At 56.7% G+C, this 27872-nt stretch overlaps 1 protein-coding gene across 5 annotated transcripts; it reads left to right on the top strand.

The window, feature by feature from the left end:
* The first annotated feature begins 4231 nt into the window (after window positions 1–4231).
* On the top strand, window positions 4232–27516 carry IL11RA (interleukin 11 receptor subunit alpha). Of its 5 annotated transcripts, none has more exons than XM_086867423.1 (13): window positions 4232–4458; window positions 22312–22411; window positions 22727–22787; window positions 22896–23062; window positions 23222–23336; window positions 24178–24210; window positions 24621–24784; window positions 24923–25086; window positions 25199–25340; window positions 25744–25839; window positions 26020–26119; window positions 26766–26845; window positions 26961–27516. In XM_086867423.1, the coding sequence occupies exons 2-13, from the start codon at window positions 22312–22314 to the stop codon at window positions 26975–26977; spliced, it is 1239 nt and encodes a 412-aa protein (XP_086723549.1). In that variant the 5' UTR covers window positions 4232–4458; the 3' UTR covers window positions 26978–27516. The 5 variants fall into 5 exon arrangements, with proteins under 5 accessions (XP_086723549.1, XP_023800000.2, XP_023799999.2 ...); XM_023944232.2 differs by lacking the exon at window positions 4232–4458 and adding an exon at window positions 11849–12237; XM_023944231.2 differs by lacking the exon at window positions 4232–4458 and adding an exon at window positions 16914–17190.
* The last annotated feature ends 356 nt before the right edge of the window (window positions 27517–27872 follow it).

The following is a 27872-nucleotide window of genomic DNA, read 5'->3' as shown; positions in this document are numbered from 1 at the left end:
TTGTCCATGGTTTCAGGAGTTGGCTCACTTTCCCCTGTTTATCAGCTCACTAGCACTTTCTCCCTTTAATAGCAATGCAGTCCAGCAAGCCATGTGACCCTGTGGGGACCAGGAGCCCTCGGAGTGCAGGGAGGTTTTGTTTCATGTCCCCAGGTTGCTGGCTGGTGGTTTTGGACTGCACTCCCAAAACGCCAGCCCAGCCGCTGCTGCTGCCAGTCAGGTCCTGGCAGTCCCTATAAACAGCCATGTGTGTGTAAGTCACCTCTCTCTGCTTTGCTCTTCAGCTGCGAGTTCTCCCGTGTCTCTCAGCATGCAGTGCTCCTCACAGTGCCTCCCAGGTGCTTGCAGTGGACAGTGGTGGGAGCAGCTGGGACGGCTCAAGTCCCCAAACAGGCACCTGTCCCCAGACCAGTCCTCAGCAGCCTCCGAACCTTAAACTCCACCCCTAAAGCAGCTAGAGTCACCACTGTGGTGTCCTCTCTAGGGTGAGGACCTGCCATGGCAGCAGGGATGGAACAGGCTGTGTGAAGCTGATGGCCACGGGCAACAAAAATCTGGGGTCCAAAGAGTGAGCCCAGGCTCTGCACATTGTAGTGGCAGCTGGGCAGTGTTCCCCACACCTCCTTTCAGGGTGAGATGGATGAAAATCCCTGGAGCAGCAGCAGTGCAGACCTAGGCCAATGCTCACTACTGTTTTGCAGAGCAGAAGTGAAGAGCCAGGAAAGACATAACCAGACTGGGACATCCAGGTGTTAGCACAGGTAATGACTGTGATGTGACACTGGTTTGAGCATCCACCAGCAGTTTCTCCTGGCACAGTGTGGCTGGATACACCTGGGAAAAGCCACCCTACTCTCAGGATGATCTTTGCACAGCACTGAGCACCCCACCCTCTTGCTCCAGGACAGGATTGCTCCCAGCTCCAGGATAGCAGTGTGAATCAGAGCAGAGCAGGGCTGGCAGGGCAGGAACTGTGCTGCAGCGCTTGGGGTTTTTGCTACCTTCATTTCACAGTGTGGGCAGCCCAAGCTGTGACCATAATAAATAAAGTGACAGGCAGGGAGCAGAGCTCTCTGGTTTCCTGTACACCTCAGGCTGGCCAGGGTAAACACGCAACAAGCCTGCACTTCAGACGGGGCCATGCCCACAGCACGTCAGCCAGAGCATGGACACATGCCAAGCCTCCCAGAGCAAAGCCACTGAGCAGGAGGCTTCACAGGGCAAGTCCCACACAAGGCAAATAGGCTGGTGCTGAAGGGGACAGCCCCATTGCCCCCAAATGCCCTTCATTCAGCAGGCACCTGCACCTCTGAAATGATCACCTGTGTCTCTGGGATGTCAGGGACAGTCACTGGGGCTGGCTTCCAGGGCAAGTGTGTGCCCCATCCTTGCCCAAGCTGCAGAGTTGTAGAGCATCCTCAGACAGGTAGCTCTGAGAGGCTTCACACCATCAGCCAGGCCTGCTCATGAGGAGACACATCCTGTGACAGTCCCCTCTGCACAGAAACCATGAGAGGACACCATAGATTTCAGATGCACTCATCTCCAGTCCCCACAGTCCTTTTCCATCCATCCATCTGCTCCCCTCACATCATACAGGGAGAAGTCCAGCAGGTGCTAACTCAGCTAATGGCTGATGAGGAGCAGTGTCCCCATCCCTCAGCACATCATCAGGAGAGGGCACCTGCACATCAGCATGACACATCTCACTTCAAGTCTGGCCCAGCTCCAGGTCTCAAGCTCATGATCCCAAAGCTCTCAGTCTCTTCGCCTAGCCCAACACATGGGAGTCATGGATGTGACTGCTTCCTTCTGGCACAGGATCTCAGGACATCTTTGAGGGAGGACATAGCATCAGCAAGTCAGGCAAAGCTATGGACAGGGAGGGAGGGCAGCACACAGCTCTTATGGCCCAGTTCAGCTCATCCTGTGTGGGTTTGTGGCAGTGTAATTCAGACATCTGCTCACATCTCCAAGCCTTGATCTGCCTGGACAAGAGGTGTCAGCTTCCTCATTGCTCATGAGGGAAGGGAAAGGGATGCTATGGTCCCTAAATTCAGTCCTTTTGGGCTGCTGAGAGAGAGACCAGCTGCTGGACAGGATGCTGCAGACAGCTTGAACATGTCCTTTTGCCATAGCAGAAAGGAGGAGCTGGGAAGTGTGTGGAGTTCATGATCCTTATCTGAGCCTGAGCAGAGGAAGAGCTGCCCTGTGACAGGGATGTCCCGCCCCAAGGACACACAGGTGCATGCAGCCCCATCAAGTGTCCTGCTCATCCAGAAGACCCCACATCCCTGTCAAACCTCCTCTTTCTTCACCCAACACTGCAGTTTTCTACCTCTGCTCAGAGCTGGTGGCCCAACATAGTCCAGATTCTCACTACATCCCTCCTCCCAGCACACCACTGACAGTGCCAGCCCCCTGCACAGACACCCCTCCAAATCAGGTTCTGCTCTCAGATTCCCACCCCCAAGGGTGGCTGCAGCCCTGCAGAGCTGGGGGATTCCCCAGATCCTCGTCTCGGCTCAGCTCTCCAGCACTGCAGCGGCAGAGAAAGCAGCGTGTGGCTCCCAGCCAGCTCTGGCGCCGAGCAGCCCAGCCCGCGGTGCACTGCAAGCACCACGAGGCATTGAGGAAAGCTCAGGGTCTGCTCCCGGGGGAGGACCCAGGGCCAAATGAGTGCTGCAGCCCATCCAACTCTGCTCCTTCCAGAGGAGCTGGCCAATCCTGGAAGATGCTCAGTTCATGCAGGCTGCAGCGAGCAGAGCAGTATCAGGAGGCAGGAAGGGGAAAGTTCGCAGCTGGATGGAGGAAACCTCTCTCTGCCCACGACCAGCCCCTCCTACATCCCCAGGCTCCCAAAATTCACATGAGCCACTAGATGAGGGAAGATGTGAGCAGGCTGGTGGAACCACACCCCTCCTGCAGAGCACCTGAAAGGCCACAGGGGCTGACTCAAGGAGGGACATCCCCAGCCTTGGCACAGCCCCAGCTCTTGTAGTGCAGGTGGGATGGATCTGGTCACGCGTGGCTGGTGAGGCAGCAGCCTCAGCCACAAGAAGATGTGGCACATTGGGCTATTCCTTGGGCAATGTGGGCACCAAGCCTCAACCATGGCTGAGCTCAACTCTCACAGTGAAGCCAAGAGCAAAGCCAGGAACTGCTCACCCCACACACAGCCTCCACCTCTCCCAAAGTCTGATAAGGTAGGGTTGCATGAGTGAGCTGGAATGAAGGAAGACACTATTTTATTATCATATGGGCACACAGGAGGTGAGATAGGTCATCAGTGTATTTCTGTGGTGTCGAAGAGATAGGATGGGACAACAGCAGGTAGTCTTTTGTTACTCAAGGGCTCAGGGATGTGCCTGGATATGGCAAGGGTCAGTTTGTCACTGTAGGTTTGCATAAGGAGTCTGTGACTCTGTTCATTCCTGCCAGCCTAGAGAGCCTGCTGGTTTTTGCAGGGGAAGTGCCGTGTGGGCGCTGCACACACCTGGAAGATTATCTCTGCCTGGATAAATGGCCATTATCTCTGCACAGGCAGCTTGCTTTGTGGGGAGGGAAACACTGGGTCCATCCCAGGGCTCCAGCAGTGCCAGCCTTGATGGCATCACATGGGGAAATCTCAAACCAGACCTGGCCTCAGGTGCCACCTGAGAGGAAAGTTCCTAGTGAGTCTTCACCACCTGATGCACACTCCCAACAAATCTTTTTCCGCTTGAGAATTGTCACCGTGATAAAATGGCAAACCAAGCCCATTTCCAAGGGAAAGCAGCTTGGGTGGTGGATGTGTCCTGCAAAAGAGGGATGCAAACACACACCACAAGCTGCGAGGAGGAATGAGCCTTTTCTTCAACTCAGGGACACAAATCCCGCAGTCAGAATTCATCCTGCCTGTTCCCCATCAAATGAACCACTACAATAATAAACCCCAAAGAAATGGCCCGCCCAGGGGCAAGGGAAACTGAGTCTCAGGCAGGACTGCCTTCCTCCACTCCTCCGGGATGCAGGGATGGGTTGTGAATGCAGGAAGCGCTGACCCCCGAGATCACCGGGGAGGGTTGTGCACTCTCGGGGGGTTGCTGAGCCTCGGGGGGCTCCGGAGGGCACCGCACATCAGCGCACCGCGGTGGGGTCCCCATGCCAGCGCTCCGGCCGGGCTGGGACGGGGGGCCCCGGGGGGGACCGCGAATCCCGGACAAGCTGCGGGCAGCGGGTCCGGATCCCTCCCGGTCCCGGGGGGCGGCTCACAGGCAGGAAGCGTCCCGGGGTGGTGGCGGCAGATTGGCAGAGCCCTGCTCCAATGGAGCGGCGGCGGCAGCCCCGGCGGCTTCGCACCGCCTGCGCTACCGGCCCCAGCCAGCCCGGTGCGGGCGCCCCGCTCCCGCTCCCGGCCCGCTCCCGCTCCCGCTCCGCTAGCGACATGGACACATAGCCGCGGCGCCACGCAGGAAGGTAGGGAGCAGCCCCCCGGCCCCCAGCCCGCCAGGGGAACGCGTCGCCGCTCTTGGCGGCGAGGGACGCGCGGCTGCGGTCAGGCAGCTCCCGGAGCTGTTTGCTGCCCGGGTGGAGAAAGTTGTGCGGGTGTGTGGGGATGTCTGTGTGTCTGTGTCCCCTCGCAAAGCGGCTGCCAGGGACTTGCCCTCCCGGTCCCTCCTGGCTGCTTGTGGGTACCCAGTGCTGCTCCCCCTTCTCCGCCCTCTGCGCCTCCGCCTTGCCCGGAGATGCTCGGGGCATTGATGTGCCTGGGGTGGGATGTTTGAGCCCCTTCCCCTGCCTCCACAGACCACCCCCTCCCATTCCCGATTTGGACACCCCTGGTGTCTCTGAAGGGAGTTTTCTGGAGAAAGACTGGAATGCCAGGCAAAGCGCCCCCCTGGCAGGGCCCCCTCTTCTCCTGGGGGGTCCAGGGAAAAGCTGCTCCCAATTAGGAGAGGCGCTGAGAGAGGCGCTTTCCCATGCGCGGGAGCTGGCAGGGCTCTGCCTGCCTTGTCCCTCCTTGCCCCGGGATGCTGTCTCAACCCCAGCTTCTCCGTCCTGTGCCAGCCCCGATGAGCGGCCAGCCCTGGACTGTGCCCACCACCTGGCTGGCTGTGTCACCCACCAGGTCCCCTCCGAGCTCTGCCTCCGGGCTAGTGAGGGCTGTCAGGGGTGTCCACGGGGCTGAGTTTGGCTTGGACATCACTGTCAGCAACCGTGATAGGGCCTGAGGGTGCCTTGTGCCTGGTCCCTATGGATGGGAAGAAACCCGGCACTGCAGCAGCTCACAGATGTGTTGCCATGCACACAAAATGGTGTTGGACTGGCTGGCATCGGTGGCACAGGCAGAGTTGAGACTTCTGGGGCTGCCCAAGTGCCTTGTGTGCCAGGAGGCGACTGCCCCGTGTCTGGCTGTTGGGTTTGCAGGAGGAGGTGGCGTGTTTGTGCTCTACCTGTTTACAGGAGGGCAGGTCGCAGCGAGGTTACCTGTGCGGTGACATGAGGCACACACATCATCCCAGCCTGGCACAGGGAGAGGAACCTCACAGGGAGCTGGGAATTGCTGGAGGCCCTCCTGTGGTAGGGACAAGGATGAAAAATGGCCACAATGCCCCCTCATCAACCATCCACCCTCTGCGCCATCAGCCTGGCACTTTTTGGGCAGGAACAAAAGGGGTAATATCTGCTCTCCAGAGAGCTGCAAACCAGCCTTGGCAGCCAGAGTGGGACTGGAGGTGGGGGACAGGGTCTAACTGGTGACAGCAGGGTTGTGCTGGTTGTGCTCAGGGCTGCATGTCACCAGTGTGGGTGAACAGGGTATGTGGGGTTCAGTGGGGTCATGGGGAGGGCTCCCTGGAGGGTGCAGCAAACAGCAGAGCCTGCAGGAAGGGGGAAGAAAAGCAGCTCTGGTCTTGTGCTTCCTATTCCAGGAAGAGGAACCTCACAGGGAGGGGAAAACTTGACTTGATTATATCTAATAAGCCACTTTTTCCCTGTCCCAGCAAGCTGTCCCAGCGGTGGGGGGGGAGGATGCTTGGCCAAGTGCAGGCCCTGTTTGTGAAGGATGAATGAATGACTCACGGCGCGGCGAGTCTCCCGGCCGTTTTCATCGTGGCAGCAGCAGTTCCCCGTTGCAGCTGCTGGGTTTATCAGAAGCTGTCGTGCTGGGTGGGCACCCAGGTGGCCCACACAGCCCACACATGAAGGAGTCCTGCCTCCCCTGTCCTTCTCACACAACTCACCTGGACTATCCTGAGTGGGGAAACACTAATGGATGGCAATAGAGTGTGGCATCCTCACCTGCCATGAACTAGCTGAGCACTCAGTTCAAACCCTTTCTTTCCACTCTGCTCTTGTTCAAAGGCAACTCCGGGCTCTTCCTGCTCACACAGGCCTTAACCTCCCTCCCGTTTCCTGCTGAATGCGTTCCTGGAGAGCTTATTCCCCTGTGGGTTTGTGCCAACATTGTGCTTTTAGTTCAAGACCTCTTCTCCCTCTCTGGTGTTTACCCTGCTATATTTATAGCTTCCTTGTTAGGTTAAGCAAGCCAAAGGATTCTTGCCTCCTCTTCTCCCGCGGGTTTGGCTCTGGAGGAAAACCCCTTGTGAGATGCTTCCCGCGGGAGGGGGCAGGTGCTGGCTTGTGTCTCTACTTTTCTCCCTTTGGAAAATTTCAGCATCTCTCACAGCTTGTTTCCCCTCCTCTTGTTTAGGCATGAAAAAGGGTGGCTCTGCCCCTACCCAAGATACAGCCAAGGGCAGAGTTTGGATGGTATGGGAGCTCTCCCCTGTAGGTAGCACACGAGGGCTTCAGCAGCATTTGGGATGCTGATAGAATGCCAGCATAAGGGATTAGCCCTGGGATGTCTGAATTGGCTTGCTGGGATGTTTAGAGAGTTTTTGGTTTTTCTAAGTGCTCCTGTGGTTACAACAGCATCGCATGTGTGAAAATCACCAAATCTCTCTGGCCAGGCATGCCATGACTTTATGACCCGAGTTTCTACTAGTTAATCTCTCTGTACCTCCCAGTGATGGTTTTCTTCTCCCATCCAGGTTATGAAGGTGGGGAAAAGCACAAATGCCTTGCAGCTGTGGTTGAGTCTTCTCCAACAGCCAGATTCCCATGGAAAAAGGAAAATTCCTCTGGAGATTAGCAGGTTTACAGTGTCAGGGATCAGTGTGTAAATAGGAATTATCTCTCAAGGTCTCTTGGGAGTTATCTGGGAATGATCTTCCCAGGTCTCTGAGTCACCCTGGCATGGGAGTGGGATAGTGTGAGCTTTGGTCTCTTTTGAAAGGTCACAGCACATGCAGCCCCTGGAGAATCTGGCAGGCTCTCCAGTACAGGCACATGGCTCGGCTGGAAGGTGCAGTTCCTTCTCTCTAGTGGTATGAGTCTGTGATGTGGCAAAAAAATGCTCCTCCTACTCTGGTGTTTGAGTTGGAGGCATCCAGGAAAAGAGGGACAAGAAATCAGTCAAGACCTGATTTGCCTCTGTCTTACCAGGACTGCTCACTGTGGTCACATTGGTCACATCTGATCAGCACAGCTTGGGCTTGCTTGCAGCAGGCATTGGTCATTGCTGAAGAGGCTTTTGAGGAATTTTGAAAGAGTTTGGGCAGAGGAAGATCACATCCACCTGCTTGTACGTGTTTCCTAAAGATGCTTTTGGAGAGGACAAGGAGGCTGGAGGGACCTCAGGGGATCTGGCATGGCCGGACATGGGACTGTCCCATGTGGGTTTGCATGCAGGCAAAGCTGCATTGACCAGGAGAAAAGAGGATGCTGAAAGCACTTTGGAAATCAGCCTGGGGCTCTCCAGATGCTGCTCAGCTCTGGTCTGTTCCTCTCAGTATGGAGACAGCCAAAATAGAAACTGCCTAATGAAAAGTGTTATGGACCCGCAGAGATTGCCGTATAGGGAGAGGTGGAAAAGTTCAGGGCTCCATCATCTAATGAAGTCCTTATGGTGGAAAGAAAATCATTTGGGCATCTTCTGGTTTATTTCACCTCCCAAAGTGAAAACATGCCAACCCTTGTTGAGAAGCCAGTGCTGACTACACACTGAGGGGAAGAAGGGAAGGAAGAAGCTTCCAGCTTTGGTGGACCATCATCTCTGTGGCTGCTTGAGGAGGGTCTTTTGACCCATTGACTTTGAGGAGTGTTGTGCTCAGCTGTAGCTGTGTCATCCCCCCCTGGGGAGCTCCAGACAGGGCTTAGGGCTGCTGCCTGCCATTCTGCTGGCAGCCTAAGGGTTGTGGATGTCCTCATAGAAGTGTGAGGAGGAATAGGGCTGGCACAGCATCCGTGGAGCCCCTGGGCTGGCGTGGCTGTGCCTGTCCAGCTGTTTCCTTTGCCTTCCTGTGCTTTCACCATCCCCTTCCTTTGGGACAGAAGGCTTTCATCCTGGCCAGACCCATAGTCCCATAGGCACATCACCAGTCCCTTTTTGTTGAAGGCTGGCATGGGCATCAGTGCCTTTTGAATTCAGTGAGATCATGAAAGGCGTAGTTCAGCCCTTACCTTCCTGCAAAAAATAGATAGGGAAAACCAGAAAGGGCTGTCAAGAAGGGTCTTCATTGTGGTCCAGCCCAGTGCCGTGCCAGCATTGCGACAGAGCTCACAACAGCTGTGCTGCAACAGCCCTGCGAAGGTCTCCAGGGATGGCCTGGCCACAGTGGCCCGGCTTGGTTTTGCGAAAGCTGCTGTCACGCAGGGTGCCCAGGCCAGCTGGCACCTCCCCAGACTTCCTTACAGGGCCAGAGCCAGCCCCCAGCTGCTGGGGAGGTCTGCAGGAGTCTTTGCTTTCCATGAGTTTTGCCTGAGGCCTCAAGGCTTAGGAGGAGCTGGTGGACCCAACCAGCTATTGCTCCATCCTTGTCTTGCAAGGGCAAACACACAGCCCTGGGGGTTCCTCGGTGCTTTGGCTGCTTTTGATTTTTTTAGCTCTTACAAGGCTCCCGCTGGGCTGTTTCATGGCTCCCTTGAGGCTGCTCCACCCTATCCTGGCATTGAGTTTTGCAGCTTCATGGCTGGGGCATGGCTGTGTCAGGGGAGGCATCCGTTTTCTCTGGCCTCCCTGATCCTGTGCCCAGCTCCATTTCCCCTCTCCAGCTGGGACCGTGCCCACAGTCCTTGCACCCCTGCATCCAAAAAACAGTGTACATAGCAAGGAAGATGAGTACCTCCATTTCCTGTGCTGGCACAGGCAGTAGTCAGTGTGAGGGACTAGTCTCTCTGAGTATCTTGTTGACACAGCTCTTGATCTGCTGCACATCCACATTCCTCCTTCCCTGCTGGAGTTTGCAGATATGCACTGGGTTCTCCAGCAGCCCCTGAAGCTTGGTGGTTTGTCCTGGAGATGCCTTGGAGAGCTCTGCTCAGCAAGGCACTGAGGCTTGGGCTCAGAGTGGTCTGGTAGGATGGTGAGATGCTCAGATGGAGCAGCAGTGGCGCTTATGCTGTGCCTGGGATGGATGGATGGATGGATGGATGGATGGATGGATGGATGGATGGATGGATGGATGGATGGAGGACTTGAGTAAGGCAAGGTCTGTGGGGTGCACCCCTGGGGTGCTGCTGTAAGAATGGGGTGGTGCTGGGGCATCCCCAAACTATGTCCCCATGAGACATGTCCCCAGTAGGGTGCTTGATGGTGAGCCATGTGTAGAGAGCTTTCTTCCTCCAGTGTCTGGAAGGGTCTCTGAGAGCTTTTGTCACCTATTTTTCCCACCTATCAAGGACAGAGGGACTGTGCAGCAGCATGTGACCCCCTTAGGGTATGTGGGGGACCTCACATTGCTGCTGGCAATGTGGCTGCTGCATCTCCATCAGCGGCAGCATTTCAGGGATGGCAGTAAACATCTCTCTACCATCTCTCACCACAACCAGAGGAGGGTGGAGCAGAGCCAGAGGCAGCATTTGTGGCCAGCTCTATGAATTTCCAATTACCAGCTCGTCTTGCCACTGCATGAGAGGTTCCTGCACCTAATTTTTGGTGAAACGATCCATTTTTCTCAGTAATTTAATAGCGTGGGCAGGCTGCTTGCTGTTGGAGAGCCAGCAGCAAGCACCGAGGAGCCTGTGTGCCGGGCTGCCGGCCGTAACCACCTTCCCTGGGCGACGCAGGAATGCTGACCTAATAGAAAAGACATTTAAAGAGGAGTTTTGGAGAGCAGCTCAGCTCAGATTCAGCTCATGCGCACGGCTGCTGATTGTAACAGGGCCTCTCCATGTTCCAGCAGGTCCTGGGGACCAGCATGGGCAGTGGGGACATCCCTGATGGGAGCCAGGCACCAGGGCACAAGCCATGCCAGCCATTAATTGGCACAGTAGTTGCTTTATTTTCTGGGGAAAAAAAAGTTGCTTCGGGGGGGCCATCTCAAGCTGTGAACTGAGGCTGGGTTCAGCGCCCGGCTGCGGTTCTCCCAGGCTGGAAAAGCTGTGGCGTTTTGCTCTTGACATTTTCCAAATGAGATGTTTTGATTTAATTTTTTTTTTTCCAATTTATTTTATTCCTTGCCCCAAGGTAATGTTTGGAAGACAAATTTAGCTCGATTTAACTCAGACCTTTTTTAAAAAGTAAAACCACTGAAAGCTAAACAAGGCCTATCATTTAGAACAAAATGTTTTGGTTTTCATTTTCCTTTTGGCATGAAAAACACAAACTTCATTTTTTTTTTAATTTTATTCTTGACCTACAAACAATTTTACTATTTTCTTTTCTTCTTGTTCATTCCTAAGACCACATTGTGCATTGTTGCCAGGGAACAGGCGAGCCCTGGTGCTGTTCCCAGTGGGATGAGGGTCCCAGGGTGGATGCTTCTCTGTGGAGACCAGAGGAATCTAGCAAAATCAAGCAGGAGCTGCTCTCCCTGCTGCCAGCACTGACTCAGCTGGGAGCTCCTTGCGGAAAAGGGAGGCCCTGGTCGTGGGTCTGTTCCAGCTCTCTTAGGGGGATGTGAACCCCTGGGCAGGGCAGAGCTGTGCTGTGGGTGCTGTGCTCTGCTGCTGGGCATCCCTGCTGAGAAGGGCGAGCTCTGGCACTGCCTTCTCTCCTTGTTTATTCAGGTTTAAAATTAATCTGACCTTCCCCTGCTCAGACTTGTGCAAACACGGCACGTCCTTGGGCAGGCAGCTCCTGCCGGCCTTAGGGGAGCCCTCTCTGTACCCAGCTTGCGGGGCTACGGTCCCCTGTGGATGAGGTCCCCACAAGGATCCGGGTGCTGGGGGATGGTGGGGCTGTCCGAGGCAGCTCTGGCCGTCAATCAGCGCACGGTTAATCCTCCGCTACGAGCTGCCAGAAGACTGAGTGCCCCCGGACCTGGCGTCTCTGAGCTGGGCAAGTGGTGGCTGCGATGCTTCCATCCCGGGCAGGAGCCCATGTACCAGAGCCAGCGATTGTTTCCCCAGCCTTGACCCCCCTCCAGTCGCCGCCAAGCCAGCCCTACGTCTCCCACCTTCTGCCAAATCCCCGCTCTCGGCTCTGCCCCAGCCTCAGCGGGCTGTCAGCCGGGCAGGGAGCAGGGAAGGCGTGATGGGGAGCAGCAGCGTCGCCAGACCTGGTGCAGGAGCAAGCGCCCGACTCATCCACCACCTGATTTTATTTTATTCCCCTCTCCGTGCCTCGCTGCATACCACAGCCGTGCTTTTTATAGCCCCCAGCTGCAGCCTCGGCGTGCTCCCAGCCAGCTCCCCGCCGCAGCCCTGCTCGCTCCATGCCAGCAGCCCCGGCCGGGGAGGGGGATGGACATTCCCGGGGTCCCTGTGGCGGTCCAGGGGGCGGAGAGGCACGGGCTGCGGAGGAAGGCAGATAATTAAAGCCTAACCCGGAGCCACGCTCCCGTGCCGTTTCAAGAGCCGCATTAGTCACCCCGTGGCGACCGGCACGTGCCGCGTGCCCGCTCGAGGCCGCGTGCTGGTGGCCCGTCCCTCGCTGTCCCCTCCGGTGCTGCCCGGCGCTGGCTCCAGGCAGCCCGAGCCACCCGCTCCTTCCATGAGCCAGCTTCCCCTGCCGTGGAGGGGGTGGTGTGTCAGCAGGACGGGTACCCCCTCCAGCCCCTCCAGCCCCGGCTGCCCCCGGCCTCTGGCGGGTTTACGGGAGTTAGAGGGAATTAGAGGTTCCTGCCCACTCCCCGGCAGCGCTTTTACGAGCATCTGGGGCTCGCTGCTGCGTTTCCACATCTCACAGCCACTTCCACAGCTGGGATGCTGCTATGGGATCCGGAACGAGGAGGAGGAGGAGGAGGAGATGGGGTATGAGGCTCTGCTGCAGGCGGCATGCCTGGAGCCCCCCTTTGCTGGGATGTGGGGTTTGCAGAGCGGGGGCGGCCGGCCGGCGGGCGGGGAAGCGAGCATCCTCGCTGGGAAGCAGCGGGGGGGCCCCGGCGCCTCACTCCCCGGGCTTTCTCCAGACGTGATTTCACCACTGCGGGGAGGGAGCGCGGCCAAGGGACAGGCCCTGCTCGCCCCGACGGCACCCGGTTCGCTTGCCGGGGCGTTAGTCATTTGGGCCGTGGCTGGGGATGGGATGTGCCCCGGGTCCCCGTGGGGCAGAGGGACGGGGGCTTGGAGAGCCTGTAGAGGACAAAGGGAGAGGGATGGGCTTGGGGAATGGATATGGGGCGGGGGGGGGGACGGGACGAATTCCAGGCTCGCAGCCCAAACTCCCCTCCCTGCTAAGCTGGGAAGGGGGGCAGAAGGCAGTGGTGAAGCCAGATGTGCACTGGGCATCTCCAGCTGAGCAGGTGGGCCAGGATGGAGCCACCCTTGCTGAAGCTGATGCCTGCAACTGCTTCCCAGCCTCCTGCTGTGACTTTCCAGAGCTGGATATGGCAGCATGGAGGTGATGCTGTGGAGAGGTAGCATCATGTTTCAGGGATGAATTTGCAGAGATATCCTAGTGAGAGGGTTCTCCCTGGGAATGGAAGGAGCCCTGCCATGTCCCCCTTATTTTGCTTGGGCACCCAGGGTGTTGGGTGCCTGTGAATAATTTTAAGTCTTGACCAAATGACCATCCAGCTTGTTTTACTTCCAGCAGGGAGGCCGGGAGAGGCCAACCAGTGGAGTACCGGTGGTGTTGCCATGTGGCTGCTGCCAAGCAGCTGGGGCCAGGCAGCCTTGGCTCCATGCAGGCAGGGCAGTGGACAAGGGAAAGCAGAGAGCTGCGGGGGTGACAAGGAAGGGATGTGCAGGGGTGGGTCTTACAGAGGCACAGCTGTAATGTTGACCCAATATGGGTAGCTGCAGAGGGCAGCCCTCCCAGATCTGCTCCCTCCTGCAGATGATGTCCAGTCCATGAGGAATGGGGTCTCGCTGACAGCACCTCAGCCCTTGGGCGAGCTGGGGGTGGCTGGGGAAGCTGTGGGAAGGGGGAGCTGCTCGTGCTGCCGGCCAGGTGCCGAGCATGACGGGAGAGGGGAAAGCCTCAGAGACTCGTTCTGAAACAAGGCTGCCCTTTTCTTCTACTTTACGACTGCATTTTAATATCCACAAACATCCCGCCCTCCCCGGGCTGCTGCCAGCAGAGCCTGCATTGCCTGTGCTTGGCCTGCCGAGAAACCCTGGCCAAACCATGGGCCCCAGCACAGGGGAGAGGATTATTTTTCCCCCCTCGTTTTTTTGTAAGATATGTTTTCTATAGCTCTAATTGGACGGGCTTGAGCCCCAGCCAAGGCAAACACACCTGGGGGAGCCTCACTTTACAGACCCCATCTGCTGTGTTGAGGGCTCTGCTTCCCACACAGCCGCTGCCTGGCCCCTTTATAGGGGAGGGGGCTGCTGGGGTTGGGGGGGTAGGACCACTCCCACGCCAAACCACTGAGCAACCTCCGTGGAGGAGGAGAACCCAGCGAGGCGGCGCAGGGAGATGGTGCAGAGGCAGCAGGGGCGCCCAGCAGAGCCCTGTCCCACAGCAAGATTCCAGCCCGGCGTGGAGCTGAGGTATCTCCCCCCTGCCACTGCTGCTGTGGTGGCACAGGGCTCTGTGCCCACCAGGGTGAGGTGCTGTGGATGGGAGATGCAGCAGGTACCAGCAATGCTTTGACTTTCTGGGGTGACAGCATGTTCATCAAGGGGTTGCAGTCCCCAAAATCTGTGTGTGCCCAGGGAGGGAGGATGTGGGGGTTCTCCAGCATGTTGGGGTCTGTTTTGGGTGCAGGACCACCTACGCAGTGCAACCCATTCAGGGGCTGTTCTGGACAGCAGACAAGGGACATCAGCATGCAAAGCCATTCCAATGGCTTGCATTGACACCCAAATCCACTCTGGACTGAGCTTTAGGTACTTCTTCCTGCAACTTTTGGCTTTTTTGTGGGGCTTTTTAGCTGGGCTCTTCCCCTCCCAGTTGTTTCAGGATCTACCTCCAGTGCCTCCATTACCAGCAGGTGGAACAGTGCTGGCACCCTTATGCCAGGGTCTCATGGGTTTCATCTCATATCTGTACTCAGCCAAAGCCAAGAGAGCTGTGTGGATCGCTGCTTGACTTCTCTGGGGTCCCAGCCCTTCTGGGACCAGGGTGCCTACCCTGACTGCATGATGTGCGCCAGGGAACAGCAGCGCACTTGGGTGGCACCCACCACCTGGCTCATCCTGGAGTACAGTTTGTCCTCCCTTCCACACAGCATCTGCCAGGGGTGTGCAGGGCACGGTGCTGTGCCCCCACTCCATCCTGGGGGATGTATGCAGCACACCATCCCTTCCTTGTCCACCTGCCCATGCGGTGGCACAGCAGCACTGAAGAGGCATCACCTGCTGCAAAAAGTGCTCCTGGTGCCCGAGGTGCCACTGACCACTCCCAGGAGGAGCTCTGGCACCTGCTGCACCCTCTCCCCTCTGCCTGGTGCTAGGGAGATGCTGCCTGCAAAGGGAAATATTGTGTTTTGCTGGGGTGGATTGCCTCACATACCCCTCAGCGCGCTCAAGTACTTTGCACCAGCACTGCTGACTTGGAGCAATAAGAATTTAAGTGGAAGCTTAAAACAAGAAGGTAGGATCCATACTCACCAAGGCCTGCTGTCTCACTTCAGGTGAATGGGATGAGCTGTGGGGAATTATGCAGGCTGGAATGTGCCTCTGCTCCCCTCTGGCCAGGCCAGAGGGTCTCCCTGTGCATGGGGGGAGCTTTGGGGCACAGACGGAGCTGTGGCAGTACACAGGGCAGCTCAAGCATTTCGTGAAGAATTTTGGAGCTATCTTGGCCTCCAGTCAGAGCAGGCTGCAATGGGAACATTTCGAAATTCTTCTGGATGAGGAAAATTCCATGGGCAGCCCCCCTCCAGAGAAAGTTTGGGATGGCTGAAATGTTTGGAGTGAGAGGCTGCTTGCTTTTGTTTACTCTGAACTATAACACTGGAGGGGGGAAATCCAAATGAAAAAAGAGAGACAATGGGAGCCTGTAAACAGAGCTGGCCTCGATGAGGCTGGGGCTTCTCTCCAGCACTGGGGAAGGAGATGTGTCAGCACACTCACTGCATGGCTCTGCTTTCCCCCTCTTGAATACAATTGCACTTAATCTTTCAGGACTTGGCTGGGTTTTTTTTTCCCTTAGCAAAAAATGAGCTGGACAGTGTTTTTCCAACCTTCTCAACTTAGGCAGGGCTCAGCCCCCATCCCCTGGCCCTGTACTACAGCCCCCATGTTTTCCCCTTCTTTCCACTTTTTGCCACGTTTCCATCTCCTTTTGGCTTGGAGACTGCCATCTGATTGGCTTGGCAAGAAGTGTGGTGTGGGGGCATGGATGCTGCCCCCAGTGAGGTTTTTTCCCAGCCTCTGTTCCTGTCATGTGCTTTGCAGCCAGCTGCCTCCCCTGAGCCACCTCCACGTAGCAAATTTGATGATCTTGGAGGTCTGTTCCAACCTTAATTATTCAATGGTTCTGTGAAAGCAGGTAGGGTTGACTCCAAGCTTGAAGAAGACAGGTCATGGTTATCCGACCAGGTGAAGGGGGGTGGCATCATTATCCCCACATCACATATTGTTGGGGGTCTGCAATTTCCACCCCCCCACCGCTCTCCCACAGGGACACTGCTGGTGGTGTACAATAGGTTAATGGAACACCCTTTGGGCTTTATTTGGGCCACCCCTTGGTGGTGGCTCTATTTTGCCTGCCCAGGTGGTCCTTAATGACTCCTGAAATCTCTCTCTTGCCCAAAAGGGATTTTGTTTTGCAAAAGGAGTGACAGCAAATTGCTAGCTGGGGGAGCATTTGTGTAAGGTGAGCTGTTTGTTTTGGCCCTGCCGTGTTTTGGCTGACCCATGCGCCTTCGTGCCTCAGGGATGGAGCTGAGCCTGATGGCTCTTGGGCTCTGGCCAGCTTTGGAGCAGGAGGAGGGAAGGGGGAGCATCGCGTATGGGGGATGCTGTGGGGCCCTGCTCCCGATCAGAGTTCCCAGCCCCAGGCTGGAGTTCATCAGGAGCATCAGAGGGAGCTGGGTGTGCCTGGGACATTCACAGGTATGTACTTGTATGTCTGTCTCCTACACTGATGGATGCATGAGCTCTTGTATCAGCTCCAGGGCCAGTTTATGGGGGAACTTTGTTCTGGGAGATGCAGATGGTCCAGGGGGGACAGGCTGCACTCTGGTACCCGGCTACTCCACCCTACTGGGAGCTCTGTGTTCACTTAATTCTCTGCCAGCCTGGACTGAGCCCAGGAGCAGAAAAATGTCCCAAATCCCAAAATGTTCCTGGGACAGGAAAAGCCTTTCCCACCCTGCTGTAATCACAGGGTGGCCCAGCTCTCTGCTGGCAGGTCCCACCCGTGTCCCCAGATCCAGCACTGTGCCCATCCCTGTCCTGTAACCATGTGCCAAGGACAGTGGGGATGCAGCACCCCCTCCCACCAACTTCCATGCCTCCACCCTAAAAATAATCTCCAAGCTGTAAAGAAATCCACCAGCACAACAGCTACAGCGCTGGTAGGTTTCTTTACAGCCGGGAGATTATTTTTAGGAACGTCTCTGGCACGTGGCTTGGGAGAGAGGAGTGTGGGGATGGGGATGGAGAGGGGGGCGCCCCTTCTCTCCCGCCTCGGAATGCAAACGCTGCCAGCTGGCACAGTGTCAGGGCTGCTGGCTGCTAACAGAGCCCTCGCTGTTTTGGCCCTTGCCGATGCCTCCAGTCACAACCGGGAGCCAGAGACGACTTCTCGCAGGATGGAGCGGAGGAGAGCGGAAATCAGGGTGTTGGGGTGAGAGTTTCCCAGCTGGGGTAAGAGCAGAGCCCGACCTCCATGGTGCTGCTGGCATGCTGAGGTGTGTAGGGGCCCCCCCAGCCCCAAGCACCAGGAACTGCTGGCAGCTGTTGGCTCCACAGAGGAGAGGTGACCCTTGGATTATGGAGGGATTTGGGCTTGGCTTTGGACACCAATGGGGCTGTGGTCAGCTGTGTATCACCAGTGGATGTTGGAGGGGGTTGGTCTAGTTTGGACAGAGATATGCATTGTATCTGCCTGTGGAGATAACTGATTCCATGGACAAGGCTGGGGTTGTCCCTGTATTAGGGCTGAGCTGGGGTTAACCCCACCCCATGGTTGCATTGGGTTTAGCCCCACATTTGAACTGTGTAACCCCATGACTAGGCTGTGCTGAGGTTAACCCTGTGCTTGAATTGAGCTGCGGGTTAACCCCAGCTGTGCCGAGTTTAACCCCACATTAGCGTGGTGTAATCACATGTTTAACCTGTGCTAGGTCCAGCCTTACATTTTGGCTGAGCTGGGTTTAGCCCCACTCCTGGGCTGGGCTGAGTTTAACCACACATTTAGACTAAACTGATTCCCGTCCTGGTTTAGGGTTAGAGCTAGGGACTGCTAGGGTTGGGGTTTAGGTTAGTGGTCCCTAATTCCCCTCCTGGGCTGTGGGGTATAATGCAATATTTGGGTTGCCCTGAGTTAAGCCCCACATCATGACTGTACTGGGTTTAGTCCTATGTTCAGACTGTGCACAGGTCTTATTGGACTGCACTGGCCTCACGGGGAAAGACTCCAACTGGTTTTACTGGTTTAACTGGGATAATTCCAGTGCCTTGGGGTTGCACTGGCTGCAGCCATGCAGGTGTGTGTTCTGGCACAGCCCAGCACAGCATGGTACCCCCCACAGCAGGCATGGGGGGCCATGCACCCCACTGAAGTGAAATGAAAACAGCTCTTTCTGAGGTCCCCAAGGCATTGTGGGGGGGACTGGGGACAGTGCTCAGAGCATCATCCCCGCAGTGCCCAAGGTGGGCAAGGTAATGCCTCACCAGGTAGTCCTGGAGAATGTGCATGGCTCTGGTGGCCCTGGTCGTGGTGGGGGACATGCTTCCCTCCAGCACCCACTGCTGGGCTTTTAGTGGGCACCCAGGGAGGGTGCCAGCAGCATTTAGGGGACAGGGGTGGCTGTTGCAGGGGACCATCCAGTAGTGGAGCTGATGCTCCCCTCACAGGCGCACGTTCACACAGTGATGGTGAAAATCAACAGTGCTGCAGGGATGGGGTGATTCCAGGGCCCTGGGCAGATCAGCAGCCACAGAGACATACTCAGACCATGCCATGGCTCCTCAGAGTGAGGCATGGTGCTTCTGCAGGCCTGTCAGGTGCAGAGGGATTAGTAAGGCACTGTACCTAAGGCACATTTCCCCACAGGGAAGCAAGGAGAGGGAAATTCCTGCGGCGTTCAGCATTTCAGCATAGGACATTTTTCCTATATAGGACATTTTTCAGCAGTCACTGGAAGAGAGGGCTTGCAGCAGAGGGCCAGGGATGCTCCCCCAGCTCTGGGGATGCTCAGAGTGGTGCCATCTCGGGGGCATTTGAGCCAGCTTTGGGCCTCTCTGCCCATTGCTTTTTGCAGGTGGGTGACTCCGTCAGGGCCTGGCACAGGGTAGGCAGAGCTGCCAAGTGCTCTTGGATTATTTGCCATATCTCTGTTGCAATGCTGCCCCCAGCCATCCTAGGAAGAGGTTAAGAGGCACCCCAGCTTTCTGTGCTCTGTGGGGAGCATCCCTCATCTGCAGGCTGTCATCTACAGCCTTGAGGCACAGTGTCATCTGCTTCTGTCCTTGTCCCCACCACCCCTGCTCTGTGTGCAATCCATTTGCTTTGAAGAGCAACTTCAAATGAAGCAAAAAAAACCCAAACAACAAAACAAAACAAAAAAACACTAAGAAAACAAAACCCCATGTCTTTCAAAGCCCTGAGCACAATGGAAAGTTGGCTTCCCCCAGGAATCTGTGCTGGGCTTTGCCAGGCCAAGGCAGGGCATGGCACAGAGCAGCTGTGCCGAGGGAACTGTCACACCCGATGTGGACACTGGTGCCGGTGCACCTGGCCATGATTTTGAGGGAAGTTTTGGCTTACATCACTTCAGTTTGCATGCAAGAAGGGGCTTATGTTAGGATTTCTCCCCACCACTCCCCAAAAACTTTTGCATGAGCTCAGATGGTGCCCAGCAGAACAGCAGGACCAGGGAGGGATGGAGAGTGACACCGTGCATTTCTGGCTCATATCCACGGGTGCCAGAGGCTGCCTGGTCACCGTGGCCCTGCCAGTGACAAGAGCATCGTGCTGAGGAAGCAGGGTCCAGCACTGCTGCCCTTCCTACCAGGACCAAACCACACACCCAGGCTGAGCTGGGCCCCTCTACCCTGGCTGTGGCAACAGGATGTCACCCAGCCCTGGGCTGGCAGCAGGCGTCTCTCTGGCCAGGATTAGCATGAAGGGACGAAGAAAAGCTCTGATTGTTCCCTCTGTCCCGGCTCGGGTCCAGGACCACTGTGCTGGGACTCTGTGTCCCCAGAATGTGTCACTGCTGGTGCAAGCATCAAGGGATGTTTTCTCTGCCTGTGTGCCCATCTGTGGGGGTGTGGAGCCACCAAGGAAGGTAAGCCTGGCCACTCACATGCTTGTGTTCATTTGCACCCCTGTTTTTCCCTTGTCCAGGGAGTTTGGTGGCAGAAAATAAGGGGATCCTTTCTGGGCAGACTGTCTTGTAGCACCTGGCCCCCTGCCCCACTTCTGCACCTGGGGAAGACAAAGGCTCTGCGTCTTCTCCAGCTCTGTAGCTCTTTCCCCTTTTGTTTGTGGTGTTTGGGCAGACAAGGAAGGGCTTGCCCTGCTGCTTGTCTCTGCAGTGATGCTGTGTCCCCAGGGATCATTTTTGGCAGGGCTCATGTGGGTCATTTACTGAGTCAGTGTGTGTCTGGAGGGGCTCAGTGCTGCCTTGTCACACTGTGCTGGCAGGGGTACCCCTCTGAGGCAGGGGAGCTCATGGGGTGCTGGGGTGAGGATGGGGAGCTCTGAGAGGACCCTGGGACAAAGGGTGGTGAAGGGTAAAAGACGTCTGGCCATCAAGATGAGCAGTGTTAGGGTTAGATTTAGGGTTAGAGCTAGGGACCGTTAGGGTTGGGGTTTAGGTTAGTGGTCCCTAACTAGACTTAACCTCTAGGGTCATTATGGAGACGGGCTGGATACCCTCTTCAGTGTTTGAATGAAGAACCAGGTTGGTCAGGAGAAGAAATTATTTTATTTTAAAGCTGTTTTTCTCTCTGTATATTAACACACTCTCTCTTCCTCCTGACACACACACATACACCCACTCCCCTTCCCCCTCCCTCCAGAACTATTCCTTCACTCTACCCACGTGATTTTTGGAGTTATTTTTGGTTGCTGCTTTTAAGACAAAATACACTCATTTTTTGTCTTTTTTTTTTTTTTTTTTTTTTTTTTTTTTTTTTTTTTTTTTTCCATCACCAAAATATTTTACTTTCAGGCCAAATGTTCCCAGTTACTTACCAGCATCATTTTGGCAGAGACCTTTTGACTGATATTTCTTGGGAACGTTTCTAGGGTGGTTTGGTAGGAAAAGCTTATGACAGTCTCATGAAATTATTTACATTTGGGGCTTGTGTTTGAGGCTGCCTGGCATGCTCAGAGCAGGGTTGATGTGGGGTGCCGCACGCCTCCCCCCTGCAGCACTTTGCCTTGTAGCTCTTGTTTCCTTCGCCAGGCGGTTTGGTCTGTGGCCATGGGCAGTCAGCCACAGGAGGGGAACCGGCTGCTGCGCTGGGGTGCCTTTGCTGGGCTGGAGCATCCCTCCCTCCAGCTGTTGGACCCTGGAGACACGGATTTATGCCTACAGATTTATGCCTGCTCTTGGGGCTGGCAGGGAGCTGACTGCCTTGTGTGCCCTCAGCCCCTGCCTGCAGTTGGGACCAGAGGCCAACAGTGTGGGTGTAAATAAACAGGTTTGTCCAGTTGTGAGGGGTGGGCAGGGGGAGGGGGGGGGTCTTCTGGGGAGAAATTATTAATTTCTGACTGACAGAGATCGTGTGGCACTCCTGGTAGGGGTAGTGTGATGCTGGCCAGGACCTCTGGTGCCCTGGGGTGATGCTTGCTGGCACAGACAGGGTGATGGGGCTGGGATGGACAGGGTGATGCTGGCTGATATGTCCTGCTTATGCAGGACTCTGCAGGTGGGTCCACATGCTTTAGGGTTGTGCTGGCTGGCACAGACCGGGTGCTGGCTGGGTGGATATTGTAGAGCACTGCTGGCTGTGATGGACAGGGTGATAGTGGTAGGGCAGGACAGGACAATGCTGGCTGTGTTGGCCAGAGTGACACTGACTGATGTGCTCACAGTGGCATAGGTTGGGATGGAAAGGGTGATGCTGCCAGAGAGATGCCAGACTGTGGCAGGGGTTGACCCATGAAGAGCTGGGTGCACATCCCTGACTCTGCATCCCCTGCCCCTCTCACTGGGGATCACTGACTGGGAGGAAGGGATTTCAGCACCATTCTCCCACAGATGGAGACTTACCTGGAGCCTGACAGTGAGTGCAGGCATGGGCAGTGATGTGAGACTTGGTACAACCTGAGCTATCACAGCCCTGCTCTCCCTGGCTGTGTGATCCTGTTTAGATCTGATTGCTGTCACCTGCCATGCAAAGGCACGCTAGAATTTCTCCTTAGTTCCTTCCTGCCCCAGCTGCACATGCACAGGTCTCTGGACCACCCTGGGGCTGGGAGCCAGCCAAGGCTCCCAGCACAGGATTGCAATGGCAAATAGCCCTTAATCCCACGAACCTACACAGCCCCAAGCTCCAGGTCAGCATTTGCCCCCCACATCCCTGCTCCAGGCATTCCTGCTCAGCAGCCAGGAACCAGCTGTGACTGTGGCACAGACACTGCCAGATGTCCCATCTGGGTACTGGGATTCAGTGCCTTTTCTGTCTCCCAATAGGATGGGGTGAGATGAGAGGGAGATGCAGGATCCATGGCCCTGCAGGAATGCTGTGGAGCGTATCAGCTGCCCCATTCCTGGTAATAACACTCTCCTCCCATTCTCTGCCCTCCAGATGCGCAGTTCCATCCCAGGCCTGGGCAGGGTGATGGTGTTCCTCACAGCAGCCCTGGCATCAGCCTCCTTTGCTATCCCTGAAGACTGGGGAGAGGAAGGTGAGACCCCCCATCAAGCACCTCCTCCCCTACATCCCAGGCACGAGAACCCTGAGGGCACCCCATTTCCCCCAGACAGGATCAGACCTGCCAGGGCTACATGAAACACAGCCCTACATCCTACAGTGATGGCCAACCTGTGCTTCTGCTCATTGCCCAGCCCTAACTGGGACAAGTCCTTTCCACTCCCCTGTGGTGATGCCTGCATGAAGCAGGACCCCATAGCCAGTGCCCACTGTGGGGTACAGCCCCAGGGGCTCCCCAGCCCTGGTGTGGGGTGGCATGGAGTGCTGACAGTGATGTGTGTCACTCCAGGTGTGCAGTATGGCCAGCTGGGGACAGACGTGACCCTACCATGCCCTGGTGTCCATGCCAGGTAAGTCTTTTCCGTGCACATCAAGGGATCTGTCCAATGGGATGGTTTATGGGGTGAGCCTGGGCATCCCTGTCCTCTAACACAGCCTGCCTGGCCTCCCCTACCCAGCTCACCAGTGCAATGGAGACGAGCAGGTGCCATGGCGCTGCCGGAGGGCTCGGCCATCCAGCAGGGATCCCTGGTGCTGCCACGCGCCAGCTTGGCCTTCATGGGAACCTACAGCTGCCATGGCGAGGATGGTGGCCTCCTGCACACTGTGTCCCTGCGCCTGGGGCGTGAGTAGCATGTCTGTGAGCTGGGCTCTTCTAGGGGGAGTGTGCTCCCTGCCAGGAGCTTGCCAAAACGGGGCTTGGTGTTGACACGGCATCCCTGTGTGCTGGATGGGCTGCAGGATGGGGGACTCCTCGCTGATTGCTGTTTCCCCCGGACCCCAGACCTTCCTGGAGTCCCCTTTGTGTCCTGCAGAGCATCTGACTATGAGAATTTCTCTTGCTCCTGGACCTCCAGTGTGGAGACCTTCCTCCCCACCAGATACATCACCACATACAGGTGAAGTATCCCCACAGGACATGGATTTCACTTGTTATGGTGTGAGCTCTGAGTCACAGCCAAGGATAACCACCAAATCCATCTGGCCATCCCACACACGTCCTGGGCTCACCTCCTGCCCCAAGGACCATGCTGCATCCCAGAGCAGGTCCTGTTTTGGGGTGAGCAGAGCACCAAGCATTTGCTTGCCCTCAGCGTGGGTCTCAGCAGCACTGGGGGGCTGGCACAGGCAGGCTCCCTCCCTACTGACAGCTCTGCCAGCACCAGAGGGGCAATAAAAAAAGAGAAGCAGGTCATCTGCAAGCCTCCACGCTCCAGCATGCTTTGGGATGAAAGGAGCCCTGACAGCATTGCTGCTTCTAATTATCCCTGCAAGCCAAATTAGCGGGCGGCTTTGAAGTCCAATGGAGCTCATAAAGCACAGCTCTGCTGAAAGCTGCAAGAGCTGAGGGCTTGATGGGGAGGGGGCTGAGAGGAGCATCAGAGACTCCACAGGGAGGAGGAATGGATTTAGGGGGCTTTAGGGGGAGGGTGAAGTCAGGCTCTGGGGAGCTGCTTTTATCACTGCCTCTGAGTCTTTGCTGCTGTGTGATGAAATCCCAGGGAAGGGTGTCCCATTTATTTTCCCTGGGATCCCCAGCTCCTGCTGTCAGGCTGTTCATTAGAAGAGCTGGACATGGTTTTGGCTCTGTCCCCCATGCTGTCACATGTGTATGTCAGCATGGGAGTGTGGGGCTGCTTTGCAGTGTGGACTCCTGTCCCTCCTCTGGGTCATGGTGGGGTTCACTTTGTGCTGCCCCCTCATCCTAATCATCTGCTTTTCCCTCTGTCTCCATGGCAGGAAGAAATCCCTGACAGGCGAAGAAAAGCGGAGGTAGGACTGACTCCCACCCTGCTCCTGTTCTAGGGACTGGCCCCCATCCCAAAGGCTCTGCTGCTGTCTTCAGCAGGGACCCCAGAGCAAGAGCTGGGGGTCCCTATCAGGGAGCCAGCTACCTCCCAGCTACCTTGGGAGTCTGGGAGAAGGGTTTGCCTCAAGGAGAAAGGTTTGCCTTGGGGAGGGACCTTCCCAGGCAGAGTGTGGAGCTGGGAAAAGAGTCCCTTCTTTCATGCTCAGAGGGATATGCTGGACTCTGGAAGGGTGAGAGCAGCTGAGCCAGCACGGCTGCCTCCTCCACCAGGGTCTTGGCATTGGGGTCTCCCATGGCACCTCTTTGGCAGCATTTGGAAGCTGTGCATGGTGGGCAGGTAGGATGTGTCACCACCCTTTCTCCCTGTCTGCAGGAACAAGAATGGGCACGTGGGGCTGTGCCTGCAGGATCCATCCCACCCCGGCACCTGCACCGTCCACAGGTCAGAGTTCTGGAGCTCCTACCGCCTGAACATCACCGAGGTGAACCCCCTGGGCTTCAGCTACCGCCTTCTTGATGTCACCATGCAGGCCATCAGTGAGTCCCCATCCATCTATCTGTCTCTCCCGCTGTTTGTCCATGCCTGGGCAGTTCCCTGTGGGCGATAGGAGGGACCCCTACCCCGCTGTGCACGGCATGCAGGGTGACAAGGGCTTCCTGTCCTTTCCCACACAGTTAAGCCAGACCCTCCGGAGGGCTTGGTGGTGGAGCCCATCCCCCTGGCCCCACGCCGACTCCATGTGAGCTGGAAGTACCCTTCCTCCTGGCCAAAGGAACCCCACTTCCAGCTAAGGTTTCGGCTCCAGTACCGGCCCGTCATCCACCGTTCCTGGTCCGTGGTAAGTGTGCAAGGAAAGGCAGGGCTGGCACAGGAGCAGGCTGTGCATGGGGCCAGGGAGGGCAGTGAGGGATGCCCCTGCCTGCCCCACAGCTCCCCTCTGCCTGGCACAGGTAGAGACGGTGAATCTGTCTGAGGTTATCACAGATGCCTTCACTGGGCTGGAGCACGTGGTCCAAGTCAGTGCCAAGGATTTCCTGGATGCGGGGAATTGGAGTGAGTGGAGTGCTGAGGCCCGGGCAACACCTGTCAGAGGTAAGAGTGGGACAGGCTGCAGCCCCCAGCAGCCTATCATCTAGTGTCTCCAGAACCCCAGACTGCCCCTCTTCGGTCCCTTCCCCATGGCACTCATTCCCCCAGATATCAACAAGAGTAAGTCTCAACTCCATGGCCACTTAAGGTTGGGAAGCAGAGCTGCAGGAACAGAAAGTATCTCCCAGCCCATGTTAGCCTGCAGCTGTGCAGATGCCATTTGGGCATTGTTCCACACAGGCTTGGGACAGAATGGGGTTTCCAAAGCACCATTAGTACCTCAGTGGCACCCTTGGGCTCTTGGCACTTCTGGGGCACAAGGATACCCTTCCACACTCCTATCTGTGGGTCCCTGGGGTGCTGCATATGCTTTTGGTGAGTGTTTCCATCCCTTCTGTCCTTCCAGACCTGGCCTCCACAGCAAGTGAAGAAACCACTACAGATGCCAGACTGGAGAGCCTGGCTGAGGAGCCCTCCCAGGCTCCCAACCCTGAGCCCATCAGTGAGTATAGCTAGGGGTGGTGGGCAGGAGTGCCATGTGTGTGTCTGAGAGCCATGGCAAGGGAGTCCTGCTCCAAGCCTGTGTGTGGCTGGGCTGCTGGAGTATCCAGGAGCTTGCCATAGGGTCCCCAGTTGCTGGGGACTATGGCATCCCTTGGCTGTGACAGTCTCTCTGCCCCAGATCGCAGTGACCCCTTGGAGAAGATGGCCGTCCTGGTGTCCCTTGGGATCTTTGCCTTCTTCATCCTGGCTGCTGTTCTTGTCATCACCATCCTCATCTGGTAGGCTGGGTTTTGAGTAGGAGGGGCTGTAGGATTGCTGTCCCCATCCCATCCTGAACCCTCTGTTCATAGAGTGCCCTGTCATCCCCCAGCCCTATTCTAGGTCACTGCCAAAACATACCTGATGCTCCATAGGGTGGTTTATGTTCCCCTTGCCCCTGTCCCACACCAGTGCCTCTTCCCAGCACACCCACCCCAGCACACTTCCCAGCCTGCCTGGGCTCTTTCTAATGACACCAGATCCAAGGGACCTTTCTCTGAATCCCCTCAAGATGCTGCTCCTTCTAGTATCCTCCCAAAGGCTCCTGCTGGGGAGTCTCATGCTCCAGAGTCAGAACAGACACCCCTCCATGTAACTTTTCTCCCTGGGAATCCTGTTCCCAGGTCCCCTCTCATCCTGCCACCATGGGGTGTCCCTATCATGCTCTGGCTCTGCTGTCAGTCCCTGTTCCCATCCCAATCCTATTCTAACCAGTGACCAGTTCTAGCTGTAGCCCTGGAGCTGACCCACGGGAGAGGTTAAGCTGTGCTGGGCACATTTGGGCACAGCTGGATGGAAGCACAGCAGGATCACTGGGAATGTGGGCAATCCTGATGCTCAGGGAGGCTGCTTGGGGTCTTCAACCACCATTGCTGTCATCCCCAGGCTCCGGGTGAGGAAACATGGTAAAGACAAGACCAAACCAAACTTTCTGGTTGCTGCCACCCACTTGAGGGCACTACCAAGTGAGTCGGGGTGCAGGGTGAGGAATGGGGGGGAATGTGGGGCAGGGAACGCAGAGCATGGGGCAGGTCAGTGTCTCCAGTGTCCTGCTTGACCCCCTGTCCTCTCTCTCGGCAGAAGCTCAGATCCTGTAGAGAGCCCTGGCCGATCCCTGCTCCTTGCACCTGCTTGCCCATGCGTGGGACTTGATGCCACTGCTGGCCCCCAAGGACCCCACGCCTCCTGGGTCACCCCACAGCTGTGGACATTGCCGGAGCCCCCAACACCCTGGGGTTGCAGGATGGATCCTAAGGAGAGAGAGACTCTGCTCTCAGGAGCGTTGGACTGCCTGAGCCCACCAGGAGCCAGCTGGAGTCACTTCAGGCTCAGGGTGACAGGCCAGCTCCACCTCCGAGCGCTGCTAAACAAATGGGGATAAGACACTGAGCCAGCCCCACTTCACTGCCTAGTGTTGAGGGGAACCGTGGGTGTAGGCTCCCGGGGGTGCCGGGCATCAGTGCCAGAACAAGGGGTGCTGATCCCTGCCTGTCACCCCCCACCAGCCGCCAGCAGGCAGAAGAGAACACCCCCTGCCCCTTCCCTCTGCCCCAATCCCCCGTGCTGTGGCTGGACGGAGCAGCGATGCCAATAAAGGGGATATGCCAATGCTATCATTGGCACTGTCCAGGCAAAACCCTTTGCAGATGATGCTGTTCCAAGGGAGGAATGAGTGCCAGCTTGGGAATGGTCCTTGCAGGAGGTGCACAGGCAGCAAGGCTGCCTCCCAATCTCTTCAGCCCTCTCCCCAGCTGCCTGGAGGGGCTGAGAGACCCATGCCAAGGCTAAGTGCCAGAAGAGGATGCAGACATCCCCCTTGCCCTCACCAGTGTGATAGCTGAGACAGGACCCTCTGCACAGCCCCCCTTGCTCTGCATGTGGCCCCCTTGCTGCACCTCGACCCAGCCCCTCTAATGGCTTCCATGTGTTGGCACCTCCCGGCCCTGGTGCTCAGTGCCAGCAGCCCAACGAGATCCAGATGGAGCTGGGTGG

This window comes from Cyanistes caeruleus, chromosome Z (genome assembly GCF_971803275.1).
Source record: "Cyanistes caeruleus chromosome Z, bCyaCae1.hap1.1, whole genome shotgun sequence".
Classification (NCBI taxonomy): Eukaryota; Metazoa; Chordata; class Aves; order Passeriformes; family Paridae; genus Cyanistes; species Cyanistes caeruleus.
The sequence above is the reverse complement of the archived record's forward strand: the minus strand, read 5'-3'. Positions and strand labels throughout refer to the sequence as shown.

Bases quoted from the DNA above. Each gene is read 5' to 3' on its own strand.
- IL11RA (XM_023944230.2), top strand. From the start codon at position 19,671: ATGAAGGGACGAAGAAAAGCTCTGATTGTTCCCTCTGTCCCGGCTCGG. The intron at 24,785-24,922 runs GTGAGTCCCCAT...TTTCCCACACAG, and splicing joins TGTCACCATGCAGGCCATCA to TTAAGCCAGACCCTCCGGAG. The intron at 25,840-26,019 runs GTGAGTATAGCT...TCTCTGCCCCAG, and splicing joins TCCCAACCCTGAGCCCATCA to ATCGCAGTGACCCCTTGGAG.